Source organism: Mauremys reevesii, linkage group 2 (assembly GCF_016161935.1).
Source record: "Mauremys reevesii isolate NIE-2019 linkage group 2, ASM1616193v1, whole genome shotgun sequence".
Taxonomy (NCBI): Eukaryota; Metazoa; Chordata; order Testudines; family Geoemydidae; genus Mauremys; species Mauremys reevesii.
The window spans coordinates 169,945,297-169,965,027 of NC_052624.1; the positions used below are offsets into that span (position 1 = coordinate 169,945,297).

At 37.5% G+C, this 19,731-nt stretch overlaps 1 protein-coding gene across 2 annotated transcripts in view; it reads left to right on the forward strand.

Annotated features, from left to right (window-relative positions):
- Nucleotides 1-19,731, forward strand: part of EXOC2 (exocyst complex component 2) — a 200,628-nt gene that overhangs the window by 66,373 nt on the left and 114,524 nt on the right. For both annotated transcript variants that reach the window (XM_039524307.1, XM_039524308.1), the window contains exons 7-11: nt 5,274-5,354; nt 9,248-9,393; nt 9,500-9,581; nt 10,561-10,663; nt 14,057-14,175. In XM_039524307.1, the coding sequence (XP_039380241.1) occupies nt 5,274-5,354; nt 9,248-9,393; nt 9,500-9,581; nt 10,561-10,663; nt 14,057-14,175 (531 nt within the window). The remainder of the gene's footprint in view (nt 1-5,273; nt 5,355-9,247; nt 9,394-9,499; nt 9,582-10,560; nt 10,664-14,056; nt 14,176-19,731) is intronic.

Genomic DNA, 19,731 nt, shown 5'->3' on the forward strand with positions numbered 1-19,731 from the left:
AAGAGTTGTGGGTATGCCCTATTCCAGTGGTTCTCAAACTATTGTATTGGTGACCCCCTTTCACATAGCAAGCCTCTGAGTGTGACCCCCCCTTATAAATTAAAAACATTTGTTTATATATTTAACACCATTATAAATGCTGGTGGCAAAGTGGGGTTTGGGGTGGATGCTGACAGCTCGCGACTCCCCATGTAATAACTTCACAACCCCCTGAGGGGTCCCGACCCCCAGTTTGAGAACCCCTGCCCTATTATCTTACCTCTTCTCTTCCCAACCCTTTCTTTTTTTTTTTTTTCTTTCTGTATGGGAGATAAGTCATTTAGTGTGTCAACACTTTAAACTGTTAGGAAGATGGGCTGAGCTGATTTGGGTTATTGTTATGCTGGAAGGAGTTAATGGCTGCCATCAACCAGTTCTTTCATCTTAAGATGGCTACAGAGGTGGTTGAAACTTTGGCTCTGCTAACTAGATGCCAGGCGTTGTCACCCATTTCTCCCAACAGTTTCTCTAATTTCACAAAAAATTAATAGCACTGTGCCCACTGATACTAGATATTTTGAAATCATTGGCAATATCGCACAGCAGCGTTTCACAGCTTGTTACACAGTTGAGGAACCCAAACAATCTTCTCTGACCTGTAGTAACACAATTAGGGGAAAAACAGGTCTTTTAAAAATCGGTTTCATATAGTCTGGGACCAAAAACACCAAAACGTCTTAATTTTAATCAAATGGTTAATGCATGGTGTCACTGCAGGGCAGAGTTACAGTTGTGTGGGTGCTCCAACTGTGCATTTGCATATCTTAACATGATGTTTGACTTTAACTCTGGATTTATAGTGGACTTTGGGATAGTTCAGCATCTTTGTAATCTTTTATATCCTTAAATTACCGGTACATACTCTCAACCTTAACTCCCTTTTATTGTAGTTTTTTGTCTGGGAATATAGAGGATAATTCTCTCAAGGACTAGTAGTCAAAATGGTCAGGGATGCAACTCAATGCTTGGGGCGACTCTAAAGCTCTGACTACCAGAAGCTAGGAGGGGAAGATGATTGGATCACTCCAATAGCACTGTTCTGTACACTACAGCTGAAGCTCTGGTACTAGCCACTGTCGGAAACAGGGTACTAGGCTTGGTCTGACCCAAAATAGCATTTTTGATGTTTTTAGGTACTATTTTAATTAGGGCTGTTGATTAATCTCAGTTAACTCTTGCAATTAATTTAAAAAAATCATGATTAAAAAAATTAATTGCGATTAATCACAGTTTTAATCACACTGTTAAACACTAGACTGTTGAAATTGAAATTTATCAAATATTTTGGATATTTTTCTACATTTTCAAATATATTGATTTGAATTACAACAGAGAATACAAAGTGTACAGTGCTCACTTCATATTATTTTTATTACAAATATTTGCACTGTAAAATAATAAAAGAAATAGTATTTTTAATTCACCTCATACAAGTACTGTAGTGCAATCTCTTTGTCACAAAAGTGCATCTTACAAATGTAATTTTTTTTTGTTACATAACTGCTCTAAAAAACAAAACAATGTAAAACTTTAGAGTCTACAGGTCCACTCAGTCCTACTTCATGTTTAGCCAATCGCTAAGACAAACAAATTTGTTTACATTTACGGGAGATAATGCTATACGCTTCTTATTTACAATGCCACTTGAAAGTGAGAACAGGCATTTGCATGGTACTTTTGTAGCTGGCATTGCAAGGTATTTACATGCCAGATATGCTAAACATTCTTATGCCTCTTTATGCTATGGCCACCATTCTGGAGAACGTGCTTCCATGCTGATGAAACGTGTTAAAAAAAATGTGTTAATTAAATTTGTGACTGACCTCCTTGGTGGAGAATTGTATGTCTTCTGCTCTGTATTTTACCTGCATTCTGCCATATATTTCATGTTATAGCAGTTTCGGATGATGACCCAGCATGTTGTTTAAGAACACTTTCTCTGCAGATTTCACAAAACGCAAAGAAGGTACCAATGTGAGATTTCTAAAGATAGCTAGAGCACTTGACTCAAGATTTAATAATCTGAAGTACCTTCTAAAATCTGAGAGGGACGAGATGTGGCGCATACTAGCAGAAGTCTTAAAGACTCTGATGCAAAAACTACAGAACCCGAACCACCAAAAAAGAAAAGCAACCATCTGCTGGTGGCATCTGACTCAGATAATGAACATGAACATGCATCAGTCTGTTCTGCTTTGGATCATTATTGAGCAGAACCCATCATCAGCATGGATGCATGTCCTCTGGAATTGTGGTTGAAGCATGAAGGGACACAGAAATCTTTAGCGCATCTGGCACGTTAATACACCTCTACCCCGCTATAACGCGGTCGTGGGGAGCCAAAAATCCCTACCGCATTATAGCAGAAACCCTGTTATATCGGGGTAGGGGCGGCAGGGCTCCGGCGGTGATTTGAAGGGCCCGGGGCTCCCCGCAGCAGCCGGAGCCCCAGACCCTTTAAAGCGCTGCCAGAGCCCTGCTGCTACCACGCTATACGCAAACCCATGTTATATCGGGTTGCATTATAGCGGGGTAGAGGTGTATTTTGCAACGCCATGCCAAACGTCTGTTCTCACTTTCAGGTGACATTGTAAACAAGAAGTGGGCAGCATTGTCTCCTGCATATGTAAACAAACTTGTTTGAGCAACTGGCTGAACAAGAAATAGGACTGGGTGGACTTGTAGGCTCTGAAGTTTTTATATTTTTATTTTTGAATGCAGTTATTTTTTTGTACATAATGCTACATTTGTAAATTCAACTTTCATGATAAAGAGCTTGCACTATAGTACTTGTATTAAGTGAATTGAAAAACACTATTTCTTTTATTTTTACAGTGCAGATATTCATAATTAAAAATAAATATAAAATGAGCACTGTACACTTTGTATTTTGTGTTGAAATTAAAATCAATATATTTAAAAATGTGGCAAACATCCAAAAGTATTTAAATAAATGGTATTCTGTTATTGTTTAACAGTGCAATTAATCGCGATTATTTTTGTAATCTCTTGACAGCCTTAATTATAATTAAGGCTACATTTATGACACAGAGGTCATGGAAGTCATGGAATCCAAATTCCAGAGACCTCCATGACATTTTTTGCTTCAGCCTCAGGGGCTGAAGGACTCTGGAGCTGACAGCCAGTGGGGCCCTGGCAGGGTTCCAGTGACAGGCGACAGCAGCAACAAGTGACAGGGGGCCCCCTGCAAAGTTCCAGTGACGGGTGACAGTCTCCTGAGGGGGCCCTCCTCAGGGTTCCAGTGACAGGCAAAAGCCTTGCACGGGGAGAGGGGAACGCCTTGGGTGAGCGGCTGGGGTGTCCCATTTTCTCTTTGGGAAATATGGTCACCCCACAGCTCCCAGCCACCACAGTGATGGTGGAAACCATGGAGTCGAGCAGCAAAAGTCACAGACAGGTCATGGCTTCCGTGAATTTTTGTTTATTACCTGTGACCTGTCCGTGACTTTTACTAAAAATAACTATGACAAAATCTTAGCCTTAATTATAATATAACTGTGGCTTCTCTCTATTGTCATGTTCTGGGGTGCAGTCCAGCCTACTGAATGGTTGTGTCTCCACAGCCTGTAAACCTGGGTGCCTTAAATGCTCTGCTGCTGTGCTCACAGCTAGAGTGACCAGATGTCCTGATTTTAAAAGAACAGTCATGATATTCAGCACTTTGTCTTATATAGGCACCTATTACTAGTCATCCAACCTCACAGCCCTGACACTAACAGCCAGGAGTCAAGCAAGCACTGAGTATCTGTGTGTTAAGCAGCTCTGGTCAGCTACTCTGATTCTAGCAGCCCACTTGTTACATCCTAGCCATGCTCTAGTATATGCCCGGCTTGGTTACACCTGGCAAGATGACCCCAACACCTCCCCAGACCTGAATTTTCCCAAACTGTACGTTCTGCAATGTCTAACCTCTTTCATGGATCATTCAGAGGAAAAATAAGGTTTGTTTGCTCCTCTGAAGAGACAGAATGCACATCTTATAACTTTAGTTGAAACACAGCACTGGGTTGATTTAGATTAAAAGTAAAACAACTTTATGAACAAAAGGAGATGGGATTTTAAATGAGTTCAGGTATAAAGGATAGAGTTAGAATTGGTTATAAGCAATTAAAAGTGCTTTCTAGAAACTTAACAAAACTACAGTCTTGGTTCAAGGTAAGACTCTTACCACACTTCTTTCCAGCAAGATGGCTGACCCCACTTCACACCCCCCCACCCTCCTGTCAGAATCTAGCACAAAATACTTGGTTCCTTTGTCGTCTTAGGTGAAAGATAACTTGCGATTCTTTGCTCCTCTCTTTTATAGTCCAATGAACCTTTGAAATTGATTCTTCTGAAGGTTACCCCTGCCACGTCCCCCACCCCCCAATAAAGTTTGTTCAAGCTCTGAGGAAGGAGACATAGAGTCTGGGGTGAAGGAAGTTCCATGCCGGTTTCTTCCCCTGATGGTGTTTGCTAAAATGCAAATTGATCTGTTCCTGCCCTCTCCAGTGCAAATGAATGTCCACTTGACATGTGATTGCTAATCACCTGTGGTGACACCTGACTGGAAGTGTTAGCCTATCTTTTGTCTGAGAGAAACCTTTTTACCCTTGCCCCAGCCTTGTCTGGTAAACACATTTTAGTTCCACATTTCCTTCATATTTGTATGGTCCCTTAGGAACTTACCGTATATACACCACACAAGAATGTTAGTGATCAGTGTGGTGTTAGTTTTCACAAAACACACATGAGATACAGATTATAACATTAATGAATTGGGGTACTCTGAACTGGGCAGGCGAGCTGAAACTCATTACCAGATATCAGTGAGCCTCTTGCATTGGGATGCTCTTAGGGTCACACCTACAAACTACTTTCCAGTGTCATGATAACATATAGCATTTAGGTGTTATTTATATTTTCAAAATAGTATACAAAATTAATACTGTTTTATAACATTATCCTTGGAGGGGAAAACTGAGACCAGGAGATAAGTGATTTGTGCAGCGTCACACAGTGGCAAAGTAACCATTAGAATTCCGGAGTGTCTGGCTCTTCGCCCTGTGGCCCACTAGACCATGGTGCCTCATAACATTTGAGCTGCTTATGTCTAGCCAGAAATACAGCACTTAATTAAAAAATTTTGAGAAGCTGTTTTAAAGTGTCACGTTGATATAATGTATTCCCATCGATTTAAATGGTCTGCATTTTAACTAGACATTTTATTCCAGCAATCCATCAAAAACTGGAAGCGGATGGAACGGAAAAAGTAGAAGGATCCATGACGCAAAAACTGGAGAATGTACTGAACAGTAAGTTTTGTCCTCCCAGCAGCAACTATTTATGGACTTCAGACTTTATGAAAGCTCTAATATATTCCTTGGAATTTGTTACACAGTAGAAAACAGTAAGTTTTGTCCTGGCATTTATTCTTGCATAGTGATGATTTTTGAGACCTGATGCTGCATCCATTGAAATCCATGGGAACTTTGCCATGAACTTCAATAGGTACAGGATCAGATTTATGGTTAACAGTGGGGAAGAAGGGGAGACTTTTAAGGTAAATATTGTTTTCCTGCTTCTAAAGTGACAAATCTTGGTTTTAAAAAGTATACACAAAAATGTTCTGAAAAATAAATGTGTATCTAGGACAATGAGTGGAATTAAATGCAATACATTAAAGCAGTGGCAGAAGAAAAATAGAGAACTGCAACTGGAAATAGTGTTTACACTAGTAAGATTGATTTACAATACATTTTTTATTTGATATTCAGTCATTCAGACCACAGTGGGACTGGTACGCCTAAGTCATTTAGGCGCTTTTGAAAATTCCATAACCTCTTTCTGTTAAAGTATTCCTCATATTGTATGATTGAGTTGGGAGAGAGTATTTACATTTCTGTTGCTTGGTATATGCTTCACCAGATCACAAAAGTTACAGTTCCTAATTTTTGGACTTGTGCCAAGATAATTTTACTTTGTTTCATTGTGATTTTTTTCACAGAGGAAGGGATGTTTCCCTTAGTGCTATATCAATAAGCAGGGAATGACATCCAGATAACTGACTCAATGTCTGAGAGCCTGAATGTGCTGTACGAAATCAGAAAAGTGACATGGAAGCAGATTTTTTTGGGGGGGTTAGTATACGCTTGTGTGTGAATACACAATGATAGTGTGGGTAAGGGGAAAGGGAATAGTTTTTCAAAAGGGCCTCCACCCAGGCTCTGTAATAGCACATTTCATGTACACTGTTGTACGTGCAGTTTTGCAGGTAGTTTTTTTTTCTTTGCCATGCAAAACCTGGTATTTGCAATTTACTATCTGAACAGTTTGTGTTCACACATCTGTTTGGGTTTTTTTTAATACAGGCAAAATGATACACGGAGGAAAACATACCTGTGCCAAAATTTTAGGCACAACCTACAATGCCATATATTTTACACCTAGCCACGTATAAAGTCAGTGCAAGCTTTTTTTCTTTTGACCAAAGTAAATTTTTAAAATGTAAAAGTAGTAAAAGAACACAGCAAAAGTATCCTGTATTTAGACTAATTCATGTATCCTCTCATGGACTGCTTGTGGCAGACCTCAGATTAACAATAGACTCTGTGATCATTCTCTGGTTTAGCAAGTGGAGTTGAAATCTGTATGCAAGTAATACAGTCCATCTTTTGCACACAAGCTTTTTAGAGTAGCTTGTGCCAGCCACTTCAGAATGGTATTGGCTTTTGCTTTCTTGTGGAAAAGAATTGGTGGCTTTTCTGTCCCTGTGAAGGTGAGCAAGTCATGATGGAAGACGCTGCATGGGCCAGGGCCTGGGCTTTAAAAAGAAAGAGAATAATAGCTTATTTGCAGAACATTATATTTACGTATAAAATCATGTATTATACTGTGCAAAGGGATGGGTTTAATCAAGAATGATAGCTTAAAAGAATTCAGTATATTTTTAAAAGTTGGTTTCCTTTTATTGGTATGGTATCTACCTGATTGTCATTTTCTTCTGTCCACATACGGTTTTTTATTTCCCAATTTGTCAGAGAAGAAAAACTGATAAGTAGTCAGTACATTACTGTTTGGTAAGAAGCACTTATGGACAGAGTATCTGATAGACCTTTCTTCAGTACATTTCTTCAGCATAGGGCTTTATTCAGCACCCATTGAAGTCAGTGACACAAATCCCATTGACTTCAGCATTACAGGCGTAAGTCTTTATTCAGAGGTCAAGATGTGAGGATTGTTTGACGCTTAACCCTTTGGAGAAAAAAATGTGTTTATAAGGTACACCAACTCCTTTTAAACATGAGTCTGCCGAGCAGTCTGAAATATGCCAGTGTTTTTAATGGTTAAGAACACCAGGGGTCTAACGTAACGTTGGAGGTGATGCACTCTTAAGTATTACAGGAGATTTTGTAATAGGTCATAAACAAAGGACAATGATTAACTTTTCAGTTTGTGTAACTAAAAAGATAAACTTTTTCTTGCATGGAAATTTGATATTTCTCAAAAATTAATTAAAAATCCACTGAAAAGAAATGCAAGTACATTAAAATTGTGCTGAGGATTAATAAAGCATATTATTTCTTCAAGGAATTGAGTTATGGATTCTTTTAAACTAAAGACCAATATCCATGTGCAATTCTGCAGTTGTTAGTCACCTTTTAAAGAAGCTTCCTTATGTGTAAGGGAAAAATGCCTTGTGATTATAACTATAATTACCAGAAAATAATAAATGACTTGTTGCTTAACTATTAAATGAATGTATAAGTAAGTTGTGATTTAAAATAAAAGAGTGATTCTCTTTATATATATAATAATATAACAGATAGACATTTGGAAAAAATCAAACTTTATCCAGAGTCAGTATTTAAATGTCCAATTAGATAGTATGTCGTGGCTTTTTCTTAAAGAATTAAACTATTTTACATTAAATCACATGTAGTAGAAACGGCTATCCTGACAAAACAAAGATTTTTACGTCAGGGCTTCAAAATTTCAACAGTTTAAACATTTAGATTTAACAATTATTTTACAAAGACTACTTTTAACTTGAGCAGGCCACCCACAGTGTTGACTAGAGAAAATGGCATGCAAGCCACCCAGCGAGACTGATGTAATTTTTTCATCTTTGCTTAAAGTATAGTCACTAGACCAGATAATGTAGACACTTTTTACAGGCAGCGATATAAAAGGCTAAAACAGTTCTTCTTTTTCCTTTTGCCTAATTAAAAATAAGTCACAAGTTGAAAAATGTAACTGTTTCACATCCCATACTAATCTTCCTTCGTGTAACAGAAATTTAATTATTTTGTGCCAAATAATTATGGGAAACGTTTTAGTAGAAAATGATATAACACTTTGTAGTCTGGGGAAAAAATAATTTTATTCTCTTTAGAATGTATTTTGATTTTAAAATAAATATGAATAGAACAATGTAGACATTCTTATTCCCATAAAATTGTTAACATAGGGCTTGATCTTGCATCCAGTGAAGGGAATGAGAATTTTACTGTTGACTGCAATGCAAACAGGATCAGACCCTTATATAATGGTGTTCCAATAACGAGCTCTGTATAATTGCTTAAATGTGTCTCTAGTTACTATATAGATTCATTTTTTAAAATGAAGCATTTTAATGCCAAAGATCTAAGGATATCCATCGTAAAAAAAATTCTTACTGGAATTCAGAAAAGCCCCAACTTGCTTTATATAGCTGTAAAGAAAAAAAGAAAGAAACCTCCTCCTCACCCCTCCCTCTATCTAGGGAGTTCAACAAAACAATTTCATTATATTCTGTTCTAAAAAAAACCCAGTCTCTGATGATCGAATAGCCTAAAAGGCATAGATTAACTGTAAAATTTAGATTGTTGGACAAAACAAGCTATAAAATCACCACAGTGAAGTTAAGCACTTGAACTAGGAAAATGTGGTTGTTTTTAATTGTACGGAGGGCTCACCACATTAAAAGGCTAAGTGATCAGCACCGAAATAGTATTTCAGTAAATTGTGATGTGTGCTTAATATAGCTGAACAGAAATCTTTAAAGTGTTAATTGGAGTTTATAGAATCAGCAGTAATTATTCACTACTTTATAATTAACATCCAGTATTATTTGATAAATAAAATTAGCTATTGAGGAATATATAGTGATATTATTCTGCAATGATTACTTTACTTATTTCCTTTTTTTCTCACTCCTTTAAAATAGGGGCAAGTAACACTGCAGATACCTTATTCCAAGAAGTGTTGGGTCGAAAAGACAAGGCAGATTCAACAAGAAATGCACTCAATGTCCTTCAGCGTTTTAAGTTTCTTTTTAACCTTCCTCTTAATATTGAAAGGAATATCCAAAAGGTAAAGTGCATTTAAAGAATAAAGTACAAATGTGTTTTTCCCACTGAAATCAATCTGTGATTTTTTTGTTATTGTGACAAATCTCCAATGTTCTTTTATTTTAAAGGGTGATTACGATGTGGTCATTAATGACTATGAAAAAGCCAAGTCACTGTTTGGGAAGACCGAGGTTCAAGTGTTCAAAAAATGTAAGATTTGGGTTTAGTTACTTTGACTCTCTGCTGTTTTTTAACAGGAAAGATAAAGAACATGTAGCACTGTGAGAAGCCTTATGTGGGCTTCAGCTTCTGTTTATATGGAGCCCTCTTTAGAATTTGGAACAATTACTTTAAACAATATTTCTGGCAAGTTTTCCATCTGAGAGATGCATATTACTTTGTAGTATATATAATAGGAGCTTGCAGCCAGTTTTTTTTATAAGGCTTAGTATTACTAGACATAAAACAGGTTTCAGTAACTACAGGATACAGCTTAGGGTGTCCCTCGCTTGGCATACTTGTGAAAAAGCTTCAAAGCCAAGGTCTGTATTTTTGTAAAATTATTGTTTACAGAACTCTTTCAGATGTAAATTACAGTAAAGAGTACATATACCTTGCTTGAGTACACAAAGTGATTGTTTTGAATAGCTAATTCGAAATTACCAAGTCTAGAAATTTATTAAGAACGAAGATCCAATTCTGTATAAACCCCGCTTAATAACCCTTTTTAATTCTTAAAAAAAAATCCATTTGAGAAGAAAATGAACAGAGAGCATTGCCACCCATGTGGTGAAATTAGTGACATTGCAAAAACAAAACTAATCCAAATTGAACACAACAGTGAAGTTGTTAAGGAAATATTATATATGGTAGTTAGGGGGGGCAGTGGCTACATATGTAAAAAGACAAGAAATCTAGGTTTTGACTCCTATGTACAGAGAAGATAGTGCAGGCTAGAGTACTGAATGTGGAGCTAACAAAGCAACTTTTAAATTTAATCCTCCAAGGAAAACATAATAGTTTGGTGATATTTGAAGACTCATCTTGTAAGAACTGATGCAATTTAAAAACTTGTTAAAATTAATCAGTTTTATCCTAAATCCATGAGATTTTGCTGAGGAAAATATTAAAAGTTGACACTTCAGGCAAATAAAGGTGTATTGGAATTCTGCATTCCTTTTTTTCATAGATTATGCTGAAGTTGAAACACGAATTGAAGCCTTAAGAGAACTTCTTCTGAATAAATTGCTTGAGACTCCATCAACATTACATGATCAAAAACGTTATATAAGGTGATCTTTTACCTAATATCTTTGTCAGATATAGTCTACGTCAGATTCATGTCTGTGCATTTCCCAGATAATGCAATGAATATTTTATTACATTTTAAACACTGAATTTTTTTCTTACAGAATTTGAGATTATTATTTTCAGCCCAGAACTCAAGTCTATGTAAATAATGGCACTAATAAATGACTCCTCTAGAATGAGAAATTTAATCCCAATTATTGTTCATTAAATGCTTATTAAAAAGCTTTGAAACAAACTTGTATCTATATCAAGATTCTGATAAAAACTATCACTGTATGAATCCAAACTGAAACAGTCACTGATCTTAAAATGGACTCCATATTCATTAATAATAATCCATCTTGATTCGGCATGAGAAGGAAATGGTCTTGAATTTAGAAATACTTAAAAGTGTTAATTTTGATTTCTGTTCAAAAAATTTTACTCTTCAGATTATCGTTTTGGTTCTTTTGCCACTGGTTCATATTCAAAGGAGTAATATTACATGGGCAGATAGATTGATTTGCATAGAAATTCCGAGGGTCAGTGACATTTTCTACAATAGCATTTCCAAAGGGGGGAGGATATGCACAAGCTGATGTTGTTGTGTATGCTAGCATGAAAGTGTTTTTGAACTCCTCACACCTGCAACTTTTTGTCAGTGCTACCCTATTTTGGGTAGGCTCTTAAAGCCTCAGAAAAGGACTTGGGAAGAGCAACAGGCCCTATTCCCCTACTCCAAACCCACTGACGCCTAGACACTGTGAGAACCGCTATGCAGTCTGCGGAAGCGAGCCTCCCAGCTCAGTTCGACACATTTGGGCTCACACTACCATGCTAAAAACGTGGTGACATTGTGGCTTGGGCTGGAACTCGGACTTTGAAGAGGAGGGAGTGGGGTGGACTTCAGAGCCCATGCTACAGATTCAAAACACTGTCTACATAGCTATTTTTAGTGTAGTAGTAATAGCCCAAGTCTGTCAACCCCGTCTGGAAGACTTGCTGCCGTGAGCCGTGTAGATATACCCTCCTCCTTGATACATAGGACAAACGCCTCACCAGCCGCTTCTTGAGACAGTCTCAAAACCCGAGGACACTCACTGAAGAGAGCTCTGTGTGCACAGAACAAATTGCATGATTGGACTTTTAGGCCCCGATTTAGAAAAATACTTAAGGAAGTGTTTAACTTTAATCATATGAGCCATTGAAGTCAATAGAACTACTTATGAGCTCAGAGTTAGGCGTTAGTTTAAATACATTGCTGAATTGGATCATTAGATTGTAAGTTCTTTCTTACAGTGACCAGCCTTCTTATATCTGAATTGTACCAACACACTTTTTGGGTGCTATATGGATAGTATGTAATTGCTGTGTCAGTGTTTAAAGGAAGGGTCATGGAGCAAAGAAGTATGTTCCCCCTCCCCTTTTTTTTTAAATGATATGTAAAATAGTCTTGAAAGTTTAAAAAAAAGTCTTTCCTTAGAAAAAGGAAAGTCATGTTGCTCCCTTTTTGGAGTTCTTCTTTGGAAGATACAGAAATGTGTGTTAGGAGGTTTTTTCATGCCCTCATTGAAAGGACGGGAGCGTTGAATCCTTAAGAATGGCCCCGCCTACATTAAGGAGACTTATATAAGCATGTCTACACTGATTGTAGTTACACATGTGGCTACACTGCATCAGTGCAAAATGGGGCTTACTTAAGTCCTGGTTAATGTGATGTGTTACTAGCTGAAGCTGCACCGATGCAAGCCCTGCTTGACCACAGTACACCATGTTTATGTTAGGGGTTTACATGGGTGTAACTATAATGATATTGTTATACCAGTGCAAATTTCCTTAATGTAGGTGGAGTAAAAGAGTTTTTTTCCCTCCCAAGTGGTTTTAGTCACATAGATATTTAAAAAAATAAATAAATAAATAAAAAACCCCTAAGACTTTAAAATAGTCTGAATAAAAATCACTTATCCTCAGTAAATCGTTGATACTTTTGATGTTCTCTACATCCTGAGTATTTCAGTGTCAATGAGCTCTGAAACACTGCAAATTATTCCTCCCTCCCCCCCCCCCCAAAAAAAAGTCTTAATCAAAAAGACGCTAAAAGTGTGTCAATCCATTTTTATCTCTTTTTGTTGGTCATGTTTTAGACTAATATCTGCATCATACTGTTCAAAATTCCCTCATCCAGTTAATTAAACATTTTTTCCCAAAGCCAGCAAAAGCTTTTTTAAAGTAGAAATGAGTCAAATGCAGATTCAAGTCCTTTTGAAAACTGATGAAGTTGAGCTCCTGATTTATAAATCTTACACAACTGCTCATTTTTAAAGAGTATCTCATCTATCCAAATGATGAGCATGCTTTGACAAAAACAATTTGTTCTACATGTTTCAAGTACCACAGACAGTTCTTAAGAAAGTTGGAATTTTGCAATCATATCAATTAGCATTACTCAGATGTAATAATTTAGCTTTTGTGAAAGGGTTATGCACTTTTCAGTACTTCTTACGATCTTAAATCAGTGTATTATTTCATCTTGGGTATCTTGCATTGCTAAATCCATTCTGTGTTTAGGTAGTACAAGAAACTTTTTGTAGTATACAAAATAGTAGATTTGCTAATACTTAAGCACTTATCTTGAAGCACTTTCAGGCTCAGTTATTCAACATGCTGTTGTTGTCGTCACATACATTCAAAGCCCTGTACTTTAGTTTCAGGATTGCCGGGCATGAACTTCTAGAGTCTCTATTTGTGCACATGCATATGTGAGCACAGCAGCTGATGGTTTTTTTTTCTAAATACCTATTGATGTGCACCCCCTTTTCTAGAAATTTAAGGCCTTATTTTCAAAGGAACCTCATCTAGTCTCTATCACACTACACACACATTCTCTCAATCCAACCCCTCCCCCCATAATAGTTCCTTCTTTAATCTTGAATGTGAATATTAATGATGAGTAAAGAGATGATAGTACAATCAGATAATAACTAGTGCAGGAAAATACAGTAGATTGGTGTTTATGATGTCAACAATGGTTGCAACAGAAACACTAAGCATTGAACTAAGATCTTGACAGATAATTAAAGAAATAACTTGGTTTCAGTTACTTTATTGGAGGAATAACTAAAGCTACATATTAATGTTTTGTTAACTATATATATTCTGCCTATTTCTGTTCTTTTCTTTGGTCAGATAAGGCTCTGCCACTACTAAATTAGGAAGGGAAACTGCAAAGCTTGTTCTAGTTTTCAGTGTAAATATCTCTCATTTAAAATTCTACTAGTTCTTTAGATTTTTCCCCCTAAGAAGTACAGAAAAGGTTCTTTATGATTAAACTTTGCTGTATTTTAAGTTTTTAGTGTGTCAGGTCTGAGCTGCAATCTCTGGATTTGGTTTTACAGATATCTTTCTGATCTCCATGCTTCTGGGGACCCCGCGTGGCAGTGTATTGGTGCCCAGCACAAATGGATTCTTCAACTCATGCACAACTGCAAAGAGAGCTACGTTAAAGATCAAAAAGGCAAGAATGTTTTTCCAGTTTACAGAAAGTCTTTGGTTTGACACTTAAGGGTTTGACATGGTTTCTTATATTTTATTTGACACAAAAGCAAAGGTTAGAATTAATTATTATAATAACTTTTTACTTTACATTAATGGCATTAAATAGTGAAAATATTATTAGGTTTTATCCATTCACCTAAAGTTAGATCCAACCCTTGAAATATTTCTCCATGTTGGGTTTAATTCATATTGATTTTTAATTGCTGAATACAGATATCTGTTGTCAGAGTATATGCCAATAATGCATGGATATGTAGGAGACCGGAGCATTGTAGAATACTGAATTTGCACGTATATTTTTATTGAGACTCAGTTTAGAGATCGGGAGGTTGGCTGCAACCTGCTACAGTGTCTAAATATCCCACTTACTCAGATTTACCAACAGGTTCATCAACTACTCAGTGATCTTCATTTTCACTGGTGTTGCTACTGGAAGTATTGCTTGTATATATAGTGCTTCCAGGAGTTTCATCACCACAACTGCCAATTAACATGGTCTGTTTATAATAATATTCTTTCCAGAAAAACTAGTCATAAGGCTGGTATTTCAGGGTGTGAAGCCAAAGGAAATGGTACCACACTTTGATTTGACTTGGAAAATTAACTATTGTCCAAATTTTAGTATCCATATAGTCATTTGGATCCATCCAACTATTGAATAAGATACTAATCAAGGTAAGTGCATCAACATCTGTCCCTCTTCTGGGCAGAAAGATAACTCCCATATTAATGTTACTCCATGTGTATCCCAAACCAAAAGTATCTCTTCTTTGGAACCACAAGAATTCCATTGAACTGTATCCGTTGTAGAAGTGCTCCACAGAACTGGTATAGGACTCTTAGATGAGTTTCTCCTTCCAAAGAGGTTACCAGGTGAGATATAGGGTTCAGCAGGTACTTAAAGTATTGAACATGGTGAAGATAGTAGAACCATGAATTTATGAGATCTGGTTAGAACATGCACAGGATATACCTTTAGCATTGGTCCACCCTAGCGGATGATACTGTGTGCCACTATGCCAGCAGTGATAGCAGGGGAGATTTTCATTCAGGAATACACCAATTTAGGTGCAAAAAATAAACAAAGTAACAAGATCCACATAAAAAGATATGTGTAGGCTTTCTTTTTCTCATCTCACCTGAGGGCTTATTGAGAGTAATCATCCCATAGCTTCTTACCCAGAGAAATAAAACAGAAAGATAATATGAGGTTGAGACTATTTTTTTCTGATGCTGTCTAGAACAGTGTTTCTCAGTGATCGGCCTTTGGACCTGAGATCTCTCTGACACAGTTTAGGAATTCAGCAAGCCGATCCCTGGTGTCAAAAAGGCTAAGAAACACTGGCCTGGAAGACATAAAGACATGTTTAATTAAAATTAATAGAAGTGTGTGTCCACATTTTTCTAGCTTGCCTCAACAATCTCAACCTATGTATAACACTTCTCCTTACTCCTTATTATCTGAATTGTTAAGGTGTGGGACTTACAGCAATTCACCCCCATCCCAATGTTAATATTAAACAGTTTATTGTGTTAGCAGCCTTTCTGGGAACCAAACAGGAGGAATTTATGTAACTTTAGTCTGCAGAGCACATACATTTATATATAGATGGAACAAGCGATACATATATACCTCCATAAATTAAATGAGCTTCAATGAATGTGATTAGAGATGTAAAATAGATTAAAACACACTATAATAAATATGTCTTTCAAGCAGGAAATGTGTCTTTCCATTCTAGGTGTAAAATTGGTATGAAACTGAGAAATCTAATTAGCCTATAGAAATAGAAATAAGGCTTTTGACAGAAGAAAGTTATTTATATTTATACTTCATTCAGAGGCCATTTCGTAAGTGAAGTTGGTAACAGATTCGCAGACTGCAGGCTTCTATTAAAAGCTCCCTTTTTCCAAGAAAGATTCTTTTGTATATCAAGTATTTGGCAGCAGAGGTGGGTCATAAGGTTGATATTCTCTTGAACACTGTATTAGATCTTTCTCAAGGTTTCAGTTTTTAACAGGCATAGCATGCACTTATCCTAGCAGATGGTGCTCTTCATATTGTAAACATTGGGATACAGAGCTGAAGATTACTGCTGCACCTTAAGCACACCAGCATTAATCATTGGATATTCCAGACTGTTCTCCCACTGACTGATTATACAACACAAATTTGATACGTAGATTTAAATTGAACCAGGACTGACTATGTTAAAACTCCAATAAAGATACCTCAAATACCAGTAGGAGGTGGACAGAGAAACAGTGTGTGTATGATGTATTTCCCAACTTTTTAGTGACTTAGTGTCACAAGCAATTTGCAGCTAAACTGTATCTGTTTCAAAGCAGACCAGTGCTCTGAATTGTTACACATGAAGAATTTTCTATTGCCTTAATAGAAGTCTAATTCATCTCTTAAATTCCTGTGAAACAGGTCCAAAATTAGACCAAAGTCTTTGCTTTTCCTGCCAGGAAAGCCTTTGGTTAACGCCCCACTGGCATCCCCAAACAGGATTTTTAGAGGTGATCATCAAAGCTGGTTAGTTTTTTTTTCTTTGTTTGTTTGTTGAGGGTTTTTTTGGCAAGTTGTGGTGTATGTGGGGGAAATAGTTTAACACTACAATTAATTGCTAAATGCCCCATTTAACAAGGATGATCAAGACATTTAGCATGTCAGTTATTCTACGACCTGCCCACAATGGGGATTTTTCCTATTACACTTGTGGTTGATCACCAATAGTTGAATCTGAGCCAGTAAAAACCTGTAGTGCATGGACAGTGTCACCTGCTATAAGAGCTTCTCGTGTGTAAATACTGGATTTGCCTGTCAGCACTAGGGAATTCAGTGGTGCAGCTACACCAGCCAGGCCACTGGTGGCTGTAATCAGGACAAGGATTATATTTACTTCCCCACTATGCATGTTTTTTTCTTTTTAAATTTCCCTAGAGTTGCCCTGACAGTCTACCCTGCTGTCAATTATCTGACTCTCAGAGCCTCTACTAAGCATAATTGGAGAAGGAAGTTAGTCAGTATAGATGCTCATGTAGTTGACTTTTTTATTGTATGCTGTAGTTTAAATAGATATTTAAATATTATTTTGTATCCCAAATGAGAGTGGAGGATTCGCAACAGTACCATCATCAGAAAAAAAAATTCTCTTTACTTGGGCCACTGCTGGACAAGCTGCATCCTATAGTAATGGTTAGTGGTAGTTAGCATGTGCAAGAATTCTGAGCCACCACAGCAGAGCGCAGAGCTTGCAAATGCAACTTGGAAGTGCTGAAAGAGAGAAAAGATGGCAAGCTTAGAATACTAATAGGTCCTGAAGTTTACTCCTGGAATTTGTAAGTAGGACTAATTAGAAGTCCTACATATTTCAAAATGTTCTGTGCTCAAATTGTGAATCTATGTATTTTACTGTCCCATTGAAATTGAAAGTTATGTCAGGATCTGAACTGTGTAAAACTACACCTCTACCCCGATATAACGCTGTCCTCGGGAGCCAAAAAATCTTACCATGTTATAGGTGAAACCACGTTATATTGAACTTGCTTTGATCCGCCAGAGCACGCACCTCCCCCCCCCCCGGAGCACTGCTTTACTGTGTTATATCCGAATTTGTGTTATATCGGGTTGCGTTATATCGGGGTAGAGGTGTATTTGGCAGCCTGACATGGATGAAGAAGCTGACAACTGAAATAGCAAATCAGTTGTAATAATTAAATAAATCTTTTGATGGGAGAGTCCAGGGTCCATACAAACTACACAAATCTGGTGGTTAGATAAATGGTTATGTTTATTTTCTGAGGGTGGAGATAAGGGGAACCAATGAGGGAAAGAGAATCTTAACAAAATATGTGGGGGAGGGGAGATTTCTAAAGTACTTGGGTGCATTTTTGAGTTCATTTCTCAGAAATGATATTCAGATGGACAACAAGAACATAAATAAATCCATGCAAATTAATGGACTAATCTTTCATGGCTGGCACCAGCACCAGTGCAACCTTCACACCAGCTTTTACAGAGCTGGGAAGCAGATTACAGGAGGAGATTCTCTGCTCCCTCTCCAACACTTAAAGACCAGAACCGGTGCCCTCTATCTCAGTTGAGGAGCAATTCTAGATGCACGAGACAATGATCCTTATCCCAAACTGAACCCAACAATGATATTCACTCCCACCAGCTGATAGACCATTGTGTCTACTACCAACAGGTAAGACAGTTCTTGGAGATCAGAACTTCCCCTTTGCTCTCTCAAACCAAAGTGAGCTTGCCAACCACTCATCCTTCTATTTCAAGGAACCACAATTCTCATCATTCTATGTTCCCCCAACACTGATCAGATGATAATCCTCAGGCATAATTGATGGAGTGGATAACAGACATCGCATTAAGTCCAGACACATCTCTGGCCACATCACCAATGTTCACAGAAGACCTGTGTTTGATGAAGTATGCAGGCAGAAGCTAGCGTAGGTAGTACAAGAAATTATTAGAATCCAACATAAAAGCTTAACAGTGTAACAGTGGCTGAGACCAAGAGACTACCCTCCTCTTCACCACGCACTCTGAAAATTACTAGGCCATGGAACTTTTCCAGATGGTGAGCTACATACTCCAGATTATCTTTATCCAGCTGCAGACCCTGGTACAATTACAAGGCCCCAAGACTCACATTAACAGAGTTTTGTACAGCTGTGGAAACAGAGTTTCTGAAAGCTCAGAGAGATGTCCACATCATCAGGTGTAAGGTGTACCCATGTTTTTAATGACTAGTGGATTGAAGTGAAAGTCACTTTTTGCTTACTGCTGAACTAAGACTGTCAGTGCCTTCATCAGAAGGGGAAAATCTACTGATCACCTTGAAAACGTGGAATAACCCAATTTGGTACTCAAGAATCCAACAAGTGAATAGGAGGATAGATACTTAGGCACTTTTGAAAATTTCCCTAGGCATCTTTAGGCACCTAAAGACCTTTGACAATCTGGCCCTAAGTGACTTGCCTATCATCATGAGGCAAGTGTGTCGCAGAGCACTTACTTGAACCCAGCTCTCACAGATCCTGGGTTAATGGCATAACCACTGGAATGTCCTCCTTCTCACCTAATGCCCCAAAACAAATTCAACGTCTTCCAATATGTTTCAGAGATGAGATGTAAACATGGAACTATGCTCCTGCTAATACCTTCTAGGCTCATTAGGAACTTTTGGCCCAGTTGCCCATCAAGGTCATCTTATCTGCTTGTGAAGTCACTTATTCCTCTGACAGATTTGAACTTAAATTAACCTTCTGGGCAGTCAAAGCCCATATATTTTCCTAGGCTTTTGGGAAGGGGTGATGGTTGGAGATGGTTGAATTTTTTTGTTACCTTCATGATATTTGCTAGTGAAAAATTCTCTCTCTGAAGGTGGGATGAGCAGTCCTTTATATTTGTATTTTTTTATTTTACATTTATGGAACAATTGCCCAGAGCATTGGATGGACCCCTTTTATAAATCTAAATAAATACTTG